This window comes from Aulonocara sp. 'chitande type north' Nkhata Bay, linkage group LG13, assembly GCF_057382095.1.
Source record: "Aulonocara sp. 'chitande type north' Nkhata Bay isolate Kocher_YH1m ecotype deep benthic linkage group LG13, A_spYH_male_GT1.1, whole genome shotgun sequence".
Taxonomy (NCBI): domain Eukaryota; kingdom Metazoa; phylum Chordata; class Actinopteri; order Cichliformes; family Cichlidae; genus Aulonocara; species Aulonocara sp. 'chitande type north' Nkhata Bay.
In genome coordinates this window covers 22,867,754-22,883,305 of record NC_141356.1, presented here as the reverse complement: position 1 = coordinate 22,883,305, position 15,552 = coordinate 22,867,754, and the positions used below count along the sequence as shown (strand labels likewise).

The window sequence follows — 15,552 nt, the reverse complement described above, 5'->3', positions numbered from 1 at the left end:
GTAAGACTGGTTTCTGAGTTTCACAGCTGGGGTGGACAATGTTAAGCATCAGGCTTTCAAATGAATTAAAAGTCTGTCTTGGTCTTTCATTAATTAATAGGCTGGTGTGAAAAATTGCTGCCACACCGCCCCCTCGGCCTGTGCTTCGAGGTTTCTGGTAGTTAGAATGGCTCGGGGGTGTTGATTCATTTAAACTAACATAATCATCCTGCTGCAACCAGGTTTCTGTAAGGCAGAGTAAATCAATTTGTTGATCAATTATTAAGTCATGTACTAACAGAGACTTGGAGGAGAGAGACCTAATATTTAATAATCCACATTTCACTGTTTTACTCTTTGGTTCAGATGTGGATACTGTATTGTTCTTTCTTTGTGATTGTTTATGTTTAAGTTGTTTGTTGCTGGTTTTTAGTTTGTTTTTTGTCTTTTTGGAAGCTGACACAGTCTCTATGGAGATGGGTTTTTGGGGGGGTAGCAGGAGGAGAGAAGCTGCAGAGAAGCGTGTAAGACTGCAACTCTGCTTCCTGGTCCCAACTCTGGATAGTCATATTTTGGGGGGTTTAATAAATTTGTCCATATTTCTAGAAATGAGAGCTGCTCCATCCAAAGTGGGATGGATGCCGTCTCTCCTAACAAGACCAGGTTTCCTCCAGAAGGTTTGCCATTATCTGTTCTGTATTTTCATTTGAGTATTTAGTCACTCAACATTTAGCTGCTGTAAAAACGTCAGAGACACAGAGACAGTCACTAACTGTACCTGATGTTATCCTTTGTAAAAGGTGAACCTTGCTAGGTCAAACACAGCCTGAGCACAGAGCCTTTATAGCTGTTCTATTTTTATCCTTAATCTAATGATTCTCAAATCCATTACCAGTTCATTACCTTGTAGTGAACTTGTTAAATGGGAGTTTCTTCACTTCATCTTTTTGTAAAAATCCCACCCCAGATTTCTTCTTACTGGAGTTCAGTACAGGGAATGAGAAATGGTCAGTGTAGTGGGGAATGACAGTTGATTTAAAAGGGCTTGAGTGCTACTAGACAGTAAATGGAGGTCTGTATTCCCTCTTAATGAGAGTCATTTCCTCTGTTCTCCTTGTGGTCAGACAACAGCGTTTTCACTGTTTCTGAGGAGCCTTAAATGTCCCCATTTCCTTCCACTAGAGCAGTCTGATGGATTAACGAAAGGCGAACAATTACCATGTTACTGTCACCTCCCATGCGTGCCAATTTTTTCTGCTTTCTCTTCAACTTTATAAGTTGCATTAATTTTAAATGACCTGTTTTTATAGAGAGGGAGTGTAGACAGATTTCTTCAGAGCATGCTAATTTAAATGAACACGAGTTGGGACAGCATCAGCATAGTCCCAGTGTCTTTTGTACTGTATTGCTCTTTTGAAGTCAGGTAAGAGCGTCAGTACAGCGAGAGGAATGTGACAAGCTGCTTTCTTCTTCTGCTTTTTTTAGCATGACACATTTTATATCACACTTTGTTTCTTTAAAAGTGTTTCTTATTTCCAACATGTAACAAAAAAAACTCTCTTTTAGAATCACTGCTACTACCACGGGGAAGTGCAGGCGCATCCCAGCTCTGACGTTACCCTCAGTGCCTGCTCAGGCCTTCGGTAAGAATCTCAGGCATCATTTTGCATTCAAGCAGCATCACTACACTGCCCTTTAAGTGCTATTTGCCACTCCAATGTTTATATTTATTTAAGTCGCTCAGCACAGCAGCCCGTCTCTCTTAAGCCCTTAAGCGTGCTGTCAGTGAGTTGGTGTGACTCGTAGGAATTGGTGAAATGTCACACCTCATTGTCTTTACTCACGGTGGGATCCAGTAAATGTCTGGACTCATTTGGGCAGTAATTATAATCTTGCTGTTGCTACAAAATGAACCACAATCCAAAGTTGTATTTAAACTGAAGTATTAGGCATGCACATTTTCATCTGTTCTGCTTAATCCAACAGCAAGGAAGCATTTTGGGAACAGAAAATGTTAAGTTTCCCCATAAGGACCACTTAGATTTGTTTGGTTATTAATGTGTGGTATATATTTCTGATCTGACATTAAAAGATGTGAGTCTTTAAAAAAAATGTCTTTTTCTCAAACAAAACAACATCTGGTTTTAGTAAAAGTGGGATTGCAGGAAAAGAGCCGCCCCAGTTATGTATTCCATTAGAGAGAGCCCATTTAATCAAACTCTGCATTTGAGAGACTGGTCATGCTTTGAGGTTTTGTTTTCCGACTTATCCTGTTGTCTCCGCAGAGGCTTCATCGCACTTGAAAACAAGACATTTATCATCGAGCCTGTGTCTGGCGATGACACCGGAGTTCACTTCATTTACCGAGTGGAAGAGCTCAGACTGACCCCCGGAACATGCGGCCACAGCTTCAACACGTCCTCAGTTGAAAACCACATTGAAAGCCCCTTCAAGTCCTTCCACACAAGGGTGAGATTATTACTGGGTTTTTCTTTTTTATCACAGTGTCACTGGATAAAGCGACTAAGGGCTACATTATTGGTTTGCAGTTTTTCACCATTAAGCGAGTCTGAAGGTTAGGCCTATCATTGAACTAATCAAAGATAAATGGGCGTTTGACCAAGATGAGTATATTGGCAAGCATTCTTGTCTGGATGAGTTCCCTCAGGGTGTTGCCTTGGGTTTGACACTCATTTTATCAGCGTTGGGAGCACAGAGTCAAGGGCTCATGCAGAAGGTTTGGCCAGTGCTTTGCATTGAGCAGGTGCAGCATCCATCTGCCCCTATTTCCAAGCATTAAGAACTCTGTCTGACTTAGGGAGTGAAACTTGCCTATATACAGTACTTAATTAGATAGATTATCTCATCTTTGTTTGTTTTTTTTAAAGGAAATATTTCTGAATATCAGCTGGGACAAAGCCTGATTTGCAGTGTTTTAGCCTGCAGGCTAAAACCAGATACCAGAATAGATACCAGGTTATATCTTTATATTTAGTGAACAGACGTTTAAGTGTTATCTTCTCATCTATCTCTTGGCAAGAATGTAAATAAAATACCTTTTTTTAGCTGTTGCAGTTTTTAAAGGTTCATCTTAAGTCTTTTAAGTAGAAGCGGTAAGAAATGACAGAAATGGTGTCTTGATCTTCTACGCATTTCCTAATAACTGTCGAACTTTTCCCATCTTTGTTTTTATCACAGCATAAAAGGCATGCTCAGAAGACAACCAAATATGTCGAGCTGATCATTGTTGCAGACAACAGAGAGGTAATGCACCTACTTGCCTCTCTTCGCAAATGCAGTTTTTGACCAGCAGAGACGACACACTGAAAGCCCACAATCCTTTTGTGGTATAAGCATGAGCTGTAGTAACTATGGAATAGATCCCACTGGAGCTGCAGAGAGGGATGAGTGTGCAACAAGCAGTGTGGTCTCTTTTCTGACAGGAAGTTCTTTTTTCAATTTCCCAGCAGAGCAGACAGGAAACGGGGAAAAACCATGCGGATAGTGAATAGTCTCCCATAAGCACTGAAGAGCTATTTGTGGGGCTTCCTCTTGACAGCCCTCTGCTAATGCCACTGACCTGAATGGGAGGAAAGGAAATGAAAGGAAGGATAAGGGATCAAGTATGTTGTTAGGCTTAGATATACAGTCCAGCATCGGTGCAGTTGGATGCACAGAAGGGTAAAACTGGAAGGTCTGACTTGAGCTGCAATTTGGATCCAAAGCTTTGCAAGCTGTCGTATCTGCCAGCATACCTGCTCCCTGTGGCCATGCCATTCGCCTCTCTAACACTAGGAGATTTTTCTAGATCCAGATGGTCACAGCTTGACAACCTGCCCAACACGCAGAAAAATGTAGTGCCAGTGAATATTTCAACTCATTCATACAAATCACTGCTTTTCTGTGTCCTTTGTTGTGGTTTGAGGATTTTTTTATATGTTCTGGAAATGACGGTCTCTTATGTCCTCATGAAACACTCACAATTTGCGAGTGTAATTTCTTCCACTGATTACATGCATTTTTGTTTTCAGTTTCAGAAACAAGGAAAGGACTTGGAGAAGGTGAAGCAGAGACTGGTAGAGATAGCCAATTATGTGGACAAGGTAAAACATCCTCCACCCCTTTGCACAGGAGGGATAAATCACCTTTTTAAAATAGAAATATTTTTGGCAGCAGAGATTAATGGCACGTCTGCGTGATATATTAATTTCCTACTAAAGCAGCTGACTTTAGTCTGCCTAACACCACTGCCTGAGCTGTGTCTCTATAGCTTACATGCTGCGTAGGCAGATAGATTTACTTTAAGGAAATGGCAAAGACATGATCTTATACTGTCAGAAAAATAAGGCAACGTGTGATTGATTAGGCTTGCTAGGATGAAAAGAATCATACATCAATTAATTGAGTGAACAAAGGTAAAACCCCAGTAAACAGTCTCACTTATGTAACAGTCTTATGGGCATTTGTGTTTTCTCCATGCTTTTCCATTCTTATTAAAATCTTCTGTGCAGTTCTACAGGGTCCTGAACATCCGGGTGGCCCTTGTGGGTCTGGAGGTGTGGAGCGACTCTGATAAATGTCCCATCACCCAAGATCCCTTCACCACCCTGCACGAGTTCTTAGACTGGAGGAAAGTCAAACTGCTTCCCCAGAAACCTCACGACAATGCTCAACTTATAAGGTGGACATCTAAATTATTAAATGTAATCAGTCCAATATTTGCACCTAGACTGCATGATGTAGGGGTGAGACCACATACATCCACCAGGGAATGGACCCAAACAGAAATCAGGATTGAGATTTTCATCTGAATCCTTTCATTTTCACATCAAGCTTATATTTCCCTGTTTTTACTATTTCCATTTGGTGGTTAAGAAGATATGATAGCCTACCTGGTTATGTTAGGGCATAAATTCCTGGATTGAAAATGTAATGCATTGAATTTGTTAGTAGAATTTAACAGTGCTGCTAACAAAAAGACAGACTGAAACAATGACATATTCTCCTGACAGGTGTGATATGATTAAACAATCATATCTGGCCTGATATTTGGAAAACTAATTGGTAAAATTGAAGTTTTTCACTTATACCATTACTATAAACATGTAACAGCAGTTTTCTCCTCTAAAAGTTCCGTCTCCTACTTCTCTCCTTGGCAGTGGGGTTTACTTCCAGGGCACCACCATTGGCATGGCACCCATTATGAGTATGTGCACTGCTGAGCAGTCTGGAGGTATTGTCATGGTGAGTGTAAAATCTTCCTACTACTCCCAGCATGCCTCCACCCTCCCTTTCCTCTGCGTAGCCTGATTGTATCAGTGTTGACATTGTTCAGATTCACTAGGCTAACACAATCCAGCCCCGATTTACACAGAAAAGGTGTTCATTGTTTGCTGGAAGGGCACTTGCAGACAAGCCTGCCAGGAAGTCTTGCTTTAAAACATGATGACATTTGTGTTGGCCCTCCCTTACATTAACATTACCACAAACATCAGCTTGCACATAACAATATGTAAAATGTGTACTCTTAGAAGGATTGCTCTGCAGGCACGCACACTGTTGCTATTTGAAGTCTAACAGTCGTGCAATCAATCTTTTGCGCTGCAACTCAAATGCCTCTTTCAGACCCACGTGTTAAACTGGCTTTCTGTCAAGGTCAGCATTCATCAAACAACAATCCGTCGTAAAATTCTTCTAAAGCTGGACAGGTACTGAAAGCTTTGGTGACCTGGTGTTTCGATCACAAATGGAAAGAAATTCAGTGATACCAGTGGCTAAATGTCATTTCAGCTACTGGAATGAAAGAGAGGACAGTTATCAATGAGGGAACATGAGTAAAGGTGGGCGGAAGGTTAAACTGATGCTGCTCTTTTATGTGGTAATTACTAGACGTTTTCAGTGTGACTCTCCAGTTTATCAGTGATGTGTGTGGAGCTTCTGTTTGCAATGACAAGCAGGGGTCCCTCCTGAATGAGTCCAGTGCAGGCTGAAAGTTCACTTTCTATCTATATAGCATCAAATCACAACGGCATTTGCCACAAGGTGCTGTGAATCATTCTGTTAAAGAGAAACACTAACAATCAGGTGATCCGCTATAAGCAACCATTAGGCGATGGTGGGAAGGAAAAACTCCCCTTTAACAGGAAGACACCATCCATCAGAAGCAGACTCGGCGAGGGGCAGCCATCTGCTGTGACTGTTTGTGATGGGATAGAGAAAAAACAAAGGATAGCATAAAGAAACGGGACAAAATGCAAACTATGTGAGAGAAAAGAAAAAACTTAATGGCATTCTCACCTGGGGAATGAAAAGAGTCAAGTGGAGTCAATTCAATGCTCAGTGTATCATAGGAGGCCTAAGTCTATAGCAGCCCTAACTATATGCTTTATGCTGTCTCCTAAATCCAAACTGGGAGCTGTTTCCAGAGGAGAGGGGCCTGATAGCTACGTTTAAAACCTCCAGGAACCACGAGAAAGCCTGCAGTCTGACAGCAAGGTGCTCTATTGGGGTAATATGGTACTAAGAGGTATTTAAGATTGTTGATTGATTATTCAAGGCCTTGTATGTGGGGAGAAGGATTTTAAATTCATTTCCAGAGCTAACAGGGTGCCAATGAAGAGTTGCTAGTAGAATTGGTGGGGCACAGGATTAAATCAAAGGACCTCGACTTTCGAACAGAACCGCATTTACATTTTTATGTGATGAATTGATCTATCTGTGAGTGAATGTCAGCTCTTGCACAGCATGCATTTGAATCAAAAATCCATTTTTACCCACGACTGTGTCGCACCCCTGGTGCACTGAATTTCGACACGTAGTAAATTAGCCGCCTGTTAGGCTCCTCTGCCTTTTACAGCACTTGATATCCGCGCCAAATCACAAAGCGGTTATCATCCCAGTGCCATTATGCCTCATCCCAGATGTGTCCCCCATTAATGGAGATGTTTTCCTCTGGCCGTGGCCGTACTGAGGATTCTCCAGATGTTTGGTTTCCCCATCACTTACATACAGCAGATGGTCTGGACCAAGATTAAAGGGCCACGTAAGCAGTTAGGGGACAGTAAGAGGAGATGAACTGTTTCTCAAACCGTACGCTACAATGTATTAATCTTCCTCAGTGCAGCCTCACTTTTTTGTTTTAGCACAATGCTATGTTTTTTTTCTTCCTAAGTCTTTTTGTAAATGATTTTTATGTGGTACAGTATTGTCGTCTGAGAGTTATTTTCACACCCATCATAGCATTTCTTGGTTGCAACCATCTCCACAAATTCTCACCATTACAACAGCAGCTCGTAGCAGCTTCAAAGTAATGGCTGTGGCTGTTGACTCTCATATTACACTTTTTTTGTGAGGGAGCACTCAGCTATGAATTACACGTACACACACACACACACACACACACACACACACACGCGCACAGTGTAGATGCACTAACCCACTGGTAAACATGACAGTAGCAAAGGAAAGTTTTCCCATCCTTCCTGTGAAAAAGCAGGGTGCAGCTCCCCATGATGCTGATCTTTAATCACAGCAGGAAGTGGTTCATCTTGTCCTTAACATTGACATATGACCTTGTCCTCGAGGGAAGCATGACATTTTTCTCATATAAGCTGCATGGCAGAGAACTATGGTAAGATGCACAGTAGTAAATTGGCAGCCTTTCTTTCCTTCCTTCTTTTTCCCTGAGGTTTGCTTAATTACAAATTCTGAATCTTGCACATTAACACACAGACATTTCAAGGAATATTACAAAATTCATCAGTGGTGTTTTATCTGCTGTCACAGATATTTCTGTATTTTCTTTTAGTTTAAACATTTATCCTAACATTTCTTTCCCATTTCAAGCACTCCTCATGGCAGAAGTTGGATTAACCAATTTGCCTGCTCAATGCTCTGGTCTGCACAGCATATTGAGATACTGGAGGTTTGTGCGTAGGCTCATCGGCAGCCAGCAGTCACCTACATTACTTATCTCTGTGTAAACCTGCAGAGAGGTTAATGTATTGCTTGGCATTAGTGGCACTCATACATAGGCATGCAGTGAGGAATCTGTATTCAGAGTCACAGCTGGAAAAAAATGCATGATACAGTCGGTGATTTTTCTCTTATTTTTTCTACCTTTGGGCAGAGTCAGGCGAACTGTTTTCCCTTTGTTTTCCTTCTTTATGCAAAATAAAGCTTATGAGTTACTGTTGCTTATATCATGTGTACTATACATTCATGAGATTGATATCAGTGTTTTTTTCTTTTTCTAACAGAAAGAAAAATAATGGTAATATCAGTTTCATTTTTCAGATAACATTGTGAGAAATGTATGCTGCCCATTAGTCTGTGCATGAAAATGTGTCTGTTTTGCGCTGAATGAAAGGAGATTGTCAAAACCTGTTAGTGATTTTCTTTTCTTTTTTTTGTTACAGTTTGCGGAAAATGATGTATTTTATCTAACAGCAGAATTTTGGCAAAGTAATAACACATTTTGATTGTAGTCATTTGTCATTGTTTACTACCATTCCCGTTCACCTTGGCACACATGCTTTATACACTACACTGACTTAATATCTCGGTTACCCTCCAAATGCCCCCCATCTCTGTCTGGCTCTTCCCACCAAGTCTGTCTATAAAACTAGCAGAAAGTGAAACTTCCTCCTCTTTCGCGCGTGTCATTCTCCATCTCTGTCTCCCTTGTCTCGCTTATCAATGCAGCACCAAGTCACACAGAGATAGGTTTATAGGGACTTCCTGCAGAAGCTGTCTCCACTGGCAGCAGGTATGATTGGGTCTGCAGGGGTAGTGGAATGGCAGATGAATTCCGGCCTCCATGAGGAGAATGAGTAATAGGAGAAGGACAAAAGGAGCAAGGTGGACAGTTACTGTTTTTTGAAACTGCAGCTTAAAAACGGTCTTCTTTGACAACTCTCCTCTTTTCTTTGCTTTTTTTTTGTGAGGGATAATTCACTTCAGTTCACTTTTTTGTTGTTTTTCTTCGCTTATAGCTTCCCTAAATAACTTCAGGCATAGTCAAACGCACAAAATTGTACACATTTACCATGTTGGATTCACTTTTTTGTCCATTATAGGATCACTCCGACAACCCGCTGGGTGCAGCCGTGACTTTAGCACATGAGCTGGGTCACAATTTTGGCATGAACCATGACACCCCAGAGCGCGGCTGCGGCTGCAGGATGACCGTTGATCGCGGAGGCTGCATCATGACCCCCTCCACAGGGTAAGATTTTTGCCACCTTTTTTATTTTAATTGGGTTTTTTTAATCCTCAGTTGTATTACAATGTTACACTTGCATTTAGATTGTAGCTTTAAGCTGATTTGTCCCGCCAAAATCCATATGACATGTTTTTTCCCCTGCACCTGCATTTATCCATCTAGACTGTTTTGCTTGAGAAGCCCAGTTATTCTACAGTTATTCACTGTAGGAATGTCTGCCTTCTCTTGAGTGTAATGGAAAGACATAGTACTTGCCTTGTATTTCACCAAGTGCCAATAAAAATACTTTTAAACATCTCAGCAGCAATGTCTTTTTTTTTTTTCCAGAACTCATGACCTAGTTACTCAAAAAGCAAAAAAAATGAAAACTCGTGAGCAGTTTCATGTAGGAACTATTTTCTTTCTGTTGTCTACATACACCAACCTAAAGAAGTTTGGGGCTAGCTTACATCAGCGCTCGGCTGAGGGGGCGAGGAGTGAGGGTTAATGTTTACATCCTGTCACGCTTAAACTAGGAAGTGCCTTTCAACGTGAGGATATGGGCTCTTTCTTCTGCACAGTGATGTTTGGCGTATTGTTCAATAAAAGAGAAAACGGTTCCGACATGAAGCTCCTCACAGCAAAGTTTGTGTATTTTATTTTTTCGTAACCGAGTCATGATTTCTGGAAATAAGCCCTGCTGCTGAGGGTTTGTGTTGTGGGTTTTTTTTCATGTATTTTTGGCACCACAACTTTGAATCCCATTTAGTTCAATAGTATCAAGAGAAGGCAGACATTTCCACAGCAGATATTCTCAAAGCTGGGCAACTGACACCAAAATAATCTAAATGGATAAATATTGTTAAAGGCCAGGGGGTAAAATATGTCAAACTGATTTGGGGTTTAACTGTCCACTTACAGTTTAAGTGCTCATTCTGTCGTGTTCTCTGACAAATTAGTTTTTGAAAACGTGGCTTTTAATTTGAAAAAACACAAATTTAGATAAACTTTTAAAATTGGGACTTGGGTTTTTGCTCTCTGTTGTGGCCACAGCTGGGATACAAGATCAAAATGTTTATCAGCCTAGCTTCCTTTGTACCTGAACCAATCACAAAGCATTCACTGCAGTACTTGCATTGGTGGGTTTGTTTTCATCTGTACATGATGCTCCATTGTTTATAAGTTGATGAATGAGAAAAGGTTTAAATCACATCCACAGAGAGACACACATGCACACACTTTGGCCTGAGACTAGAGCAGCTGCTCTAGCATTCTGCTCGTGTTGCCTGGGTCGCTGAGATAACAGAGCTGCTGCAAGAGATGGACTCTGTGACTGTTAGTAAACAGCGAGCAGATAAGGCGAACCCAGAGCTCAATACCAGATTTCACCCTTGGTCTGGTGCCAGTCTGGTTTGTCTGATGGTGAATCCCGCAAGCCACAGATGAATCGGCATGAATACACTGTGAAGAAGACAAAACCCTGAAATGCATCATAACTGTTATTATTCAAATATTCTTATAGAGTTTCCAAACTACAAACAAAGAAAAAAAACTAAAATAAACCCACATGCCGACAATAACCCAATCTGTTGCACACATTATCTCTGGGGGAGTTAAATCATACACACATGGGGCTGTGGATTTGTCCGTGGAGAATATTGCAGGAAAGGTTGCCAAGCCTTATAAAACATGTGCTGTTGAAGCTTAAAATTAGATTCAGATAAACTTTGAAATGCTTTTTTTACAGCACACAGAACAGGAATATTCTGCCCTCCCCCATTACCTCACACTGAAAGGGCATTAGGAAGGGATGGTTTAATATGGGTATAATCACAGCTAACAATTGCAGCAAAGGGCAGCATAAACACAAGAAAAGTCAAGAAATTGAATAAAGACTGCACGTGGATAAATGGATGACAACACAAAACAGAAAGATTAATTAAACACAGTTGTTTGCAGTTTGTCGTGTATTTGAAATGACAGGAGAAACGGGGGCTCTGAGTTTGAAGCAACAAGCACATTAGGATGAATTTTTGTCTAAATAATTTTACTGACACTTGTTTTGACCTTTTGTCATTAAAAACTAAGCCAAAATTTTTTTAAATAATTTCTAGGACTAAGCAGAGACAAGAAGAAACAAACTGCAGACAATAAAATCCATGAAATCTGATAACAGGCACACAAATAATGTAACTTGTATAATGTTTGCCAGAACTGTTCCCAGAAAACCTGAATGACCTCTTACCATATAAATTGAAAGGAGGGAGAAGTTGTCAAAAACATTGCATTCGTGCAACCTCTGGCCTCATCCTGCTGTTTCGTGCTAGAACATCTATTAGAGCGAAACTTTTTAATGCAGTGCATGTCAGACCCCAGCATACTGACAACATCTTCTAGTGATGTCATGCCGAGAATTTCAGAAAATTACCATACCGCATTTTCTAAATAAATAAATAAATAAATAACTTAATTAAGCAAAACCCCACTTATCAGCACTGTTACATTAGTAGTTGAGAGTGATGATCAGTGACCTTTTACTCTGTTACCCGCTCCTCTGTTTGCCAACCATGTGGAATAAATGCACACGCCTTGATCCGCTGACATTTTGCATGCCGATTTTGTGTTGATACACTGACACAATGTATCAATATTTAGCTTTTAAAATAATAATGTAACAGTGGCACCCTATGAAGCACTGTGTCCATGAACACGTGTCAAAAAAATTAAGGGAACAGTTTATCACAGGATAACATAAAGCCAGTTAAACTGCAGGGACCTATTTCATCTGCTTTGGTGTAAGTCAGGGGTCGGCAACCTGCGGCTCTGGAGCCGCATGCGGCTCTTTAGTCCTTATACTGCGGCTCCGCGTGGTTTGGGAAAATAAATTTGAAGTATTTAGCTGAAGTGTATTTTATTTATGTTAGTTCTTTTTTAACTTGTAGTTCTAAATTGGAAGATTATTGTGATATTGAAATAAAAAAATAAAATTATATTCTATTAGTTTTTCATCTCTCAAAATAAGCGTCACACTCGCGGAAGCCAGTGTACCCGCCGAAACGCCGTGCATTTATCAAGACTTTCAACCATTACTATTATGGATCTTCGGATCCACATTATGTCAGCAACTATTCTCCACTGTGAACTATGTTACAAACAAACACAGCTCACGCCTCACAGATGACAGCTTACAGTCCTGTGTAAAGATGAAAGTGACTTCGTACAGCCCTGATTTGCAGACGCTGTGCGCAGAGGTTCATTCCCATTGTAAACATGTCACGGCAGACCCGACGATTTCCATGAACATGCTTTTCAGCATCTCTTTATTGACCCCTTTTCACACACGGTTGCTGTACGCATATAGCCGGCTGTAGCTTTGCAGCTCACAGCCTGACACACACCAACACAACAGCATAGATAGCACAGACGTTAAGGCGGGGAGGCGTGATTGCGGTTGCCGCTCAGGTGCGTCCTCCTCCCCTGCAGCGGTGCTGTAGACCACGCCCCGCCACACACATTAACCTGGTAAAATACATATTTAGGCAGAATTTTGCAAATATCTATTTTTCATTTTTTAGCAGCATAGTACTTTTTTTCTAAGTATTTTTTAAAAGTCAGGTCAAGGCTCCAAAGGCCCAAAGGCGATATAAGGGTGGCGGCTCACAACAGTTTTTCTTTGCTACATGGATCATTTTAGTTCAGCTGGGTGTCTTTCCTTTTGTTATATTTCTTTAAGAGTTCAAAATGTGTTAATTACATAAATAAAATGTAATTTTCTCTGTAGCACTTCATGGATTTCATAAGCAACACACCTTAGTTGTTCACACAAAGCATAAAAGTAAAAAACAATATATACAGTGTTGTCTTCATTTTTGATGTCAAAAAGTTTTTGCGGCTCCCAGTGTTTTCTTATGCGTGGAAACCAGGTCCAAATGGCTCTTTGAGTCTTAAAGGTTGCTGACTCCTGGTGTAAGTGAAGGTGACAGCAAGTGTTCCCCAGAAAGAAAATGGTTTTGCAGACCATGTTTTCTCCTTATCTCTTCTGACTGATTTTCTCTAGTTTTGCATTTTTGGTAGTGTCCTTGTCAGTAGTCGTAGCATAAGATAGTACCTGGAGCCCATTCAGGTTGCACAAGTTGTCCAGCACCTATACATGCTGAAATAAGGTTTGCTGTGTCTCCCAGTCTAATCTTACGCGTGAGGAGGAGACACCAGGAGACAGACCCTTGCATCATGAGCCCAGAGAAGGACCGATATCTGCTCCTTTGTATGTCTGGGGGTACTTTCATTTGCACCAAAGCAACGGATTAAATGGGTGTGTTTACCAACTGGACAGACTGATGTCTGATGATCAAGCTCATAAGTGTTCACTTCATTTTTTTTGTAGTTTATTTTATTTTCTGGGCTAAATCTATTCAGCCACCAAAAAAAAGATGAGATTTGGTTAAAATGTGACTTCTAAAAGAAGACATCCCAGGGTGCCGCTTTAGTTTGCCGGGTCGAGTAGGCAGCCCAAATCCCATAAGGCCACCGCAGAGGCCCTGAGATGTTCTCTGCATGTTATTCCCCTGCTCTCTACCCTTCCTTTCCTTTTTGCATCACTGTCCTGTTCAGCAAAAATTACCCCAAAACACATCTTTAAATAAATGACAACAACATTTTTCTAAAAAGTTAAAAATTGTGTTCTTTATAAGATTTTATAAAAAACCTGAATTAACCAGCTTTCACCTTATCTGCCTAATTTAATGTGAATTCATTGCCCAAACAAAGTAAAGAACTAACTATTAGCTAAAGAGCTCAAGAGTCTCCTATTTTTGGTGGAGACCAAACTTTAGCTAAAAGGAGAGGACATGTTGAGTCGCCTTGTTACCTTCTCCAAATAAATGTTGCTCTCCACGTGCTGGCTAGAAATGTTTAGGATCATCAGTATTGTGTTTCTTATTATTCTGCTCCTTCCAAAGCCAAAACTGCATAAGTGCTTCAAACTCATAAAAAGTTTCTACATAGACTCCAATTAATTTGCATGTAATATTAAGGGTGATTAACTCTGTTGCCTACACAGCATTTCTGTCCTGACAGCATCCGTTCTGCAGCATCTGTCTCTGCTCGTAGTCTGAAGTTTGTCATGGGAAACGTTTTGCCAGCGTTTGCGAGCCTGCTTCGAATATAAAAATTATGAAGTTACCCAAGTTCAAGCATGACTTAGCCAGCTATCTCCTAAATTGAATTTCCTAAACTATCAGCCCAAATTCAGTTTCCTGTTAACAAAACCAATAATTTCACAAACCAATCTAGATCTCATTTCCCCCCATCACAGATCTGGTTTTGTTTTTTAATATTAGCAGCCTCCTTTGACCCTTGGTTCATATGCCTCCAGAATGTTAAGCACATCATTGTAAAGCAGTGTAGGCTGTTTGACTGTGTGTTTGGGATAGTCTCATGTTAGACTTGCTAATGGAGGAGAAGACAGGCTGCATCTAAATGACGTGATTATCAGTGACGCTGCCAGCTGCAATCAGGGCCAGGGCACACAGAGAGAGATCCGCAGAGAGGTGCTTTATGCATGGATAGACGGGCGGAGCAGGAGAGCTGCGGTTTCATTTGTCTTTTATCTCCCTCAGTGGCAAAGCAAGAAGGGAAGCACAAAAAGAGATAGAGGGGAGAGCAAAAGACAAACATTAAAAAGACGACAATGAAGGAATTATTTTGGGTAAACATGAAAACCAGTGACGGGCTTGTGAGCCATAGAGACTGGCCGTGGGAGATTTGTGTCTTAACAAGTGAAACTGAGGTGCTGAGGAGAGGAGAGTTTTACATGGACATTTTGAAGCAGGGGTGTCTTCTTTAGAAATTGAGCCAAGAGTTGCATCATATGAACGTGGACAGAAAGCTCAGAAGTACTTTCCTGTGTCTATATGTGTTACTGGGTAGACTGATGAAGCACAGCAGGGGTACTGTGGCTGGATTTTGAGGCCAAGAGATGACTGCTTTGTCAAGATAATACGAAGGACCTTGTGTGACTTTTGTCACTCTCTTATAAGTAGAAGAGCCCAAAACTGGGGTGAAGTGGGACAGTACAGAAAATCTGAAGAAAGAGAGAGAAAGCTGGTAAGAGTGCTAGTGGGTAAATGTCATGCGCCGTGGTGCGCGGGCACGAAAGGATCCAGGCGCAGACTCCGAGCTAACAAAAAGACACTTTATTAAAACAACGAAAGGCGACCCGGGGAAAGTAGAGAGCAAAACAGAAACTAAAAATCCGGGGAAACAATGACACGAGGAAGCCGGGATCGGGACGGCGGGGGGCTGCAATAGAAAGGGGAGATGATTACTAGGGAGCCAGGAAGCGGGGAGAACATATCAGGACTGAGTTAGAG

The 15,552-nt window shown here is 41.1% G+C and overlaps 1 protein-coding gene across 2 annotated transcripts in view; it reads left to right on the top strand.

Moving 5' to 3' along the window:
• The window catches only part of adam12b (ADAM metallopeptidase domain 12b), a 102,624-nt gene that overhangs the window by 41,043 nt on the left and 46,029 nt on the right, over nt 1-15,552 (top strand). For both annotated transcript variants that reach the window (XM_086259257.1, XM_086259256.1), the window contains exons 5-11: nt 1,546-1,622; nt 2,265-2,448; nt 3,178-3,243; nt 4,011-4,082; nt 4,491-4,660; nt 5,139-5,223; nt 9,057-9,205. In XM_086259257.1, the coding sequence (XP_086115383.1) occupies nt 1,546-1,622; nt 2,265-2,448; nt 3,178-3,243; nt 4,011-4,082; nt 4,491-4,660; nt 5,139-5,223; nt 9,057-9,205 (803 nt within the window). The remainder of the gene's footprint in view (nt 1-1,545; nt 1,623-2,264; nt 2,449-3,177; nt 3,244-4,010; nt 4,083-4,490; nt 4,661-5,138; nt 5,224-9,056; nt 9,206-15,552) is intronic.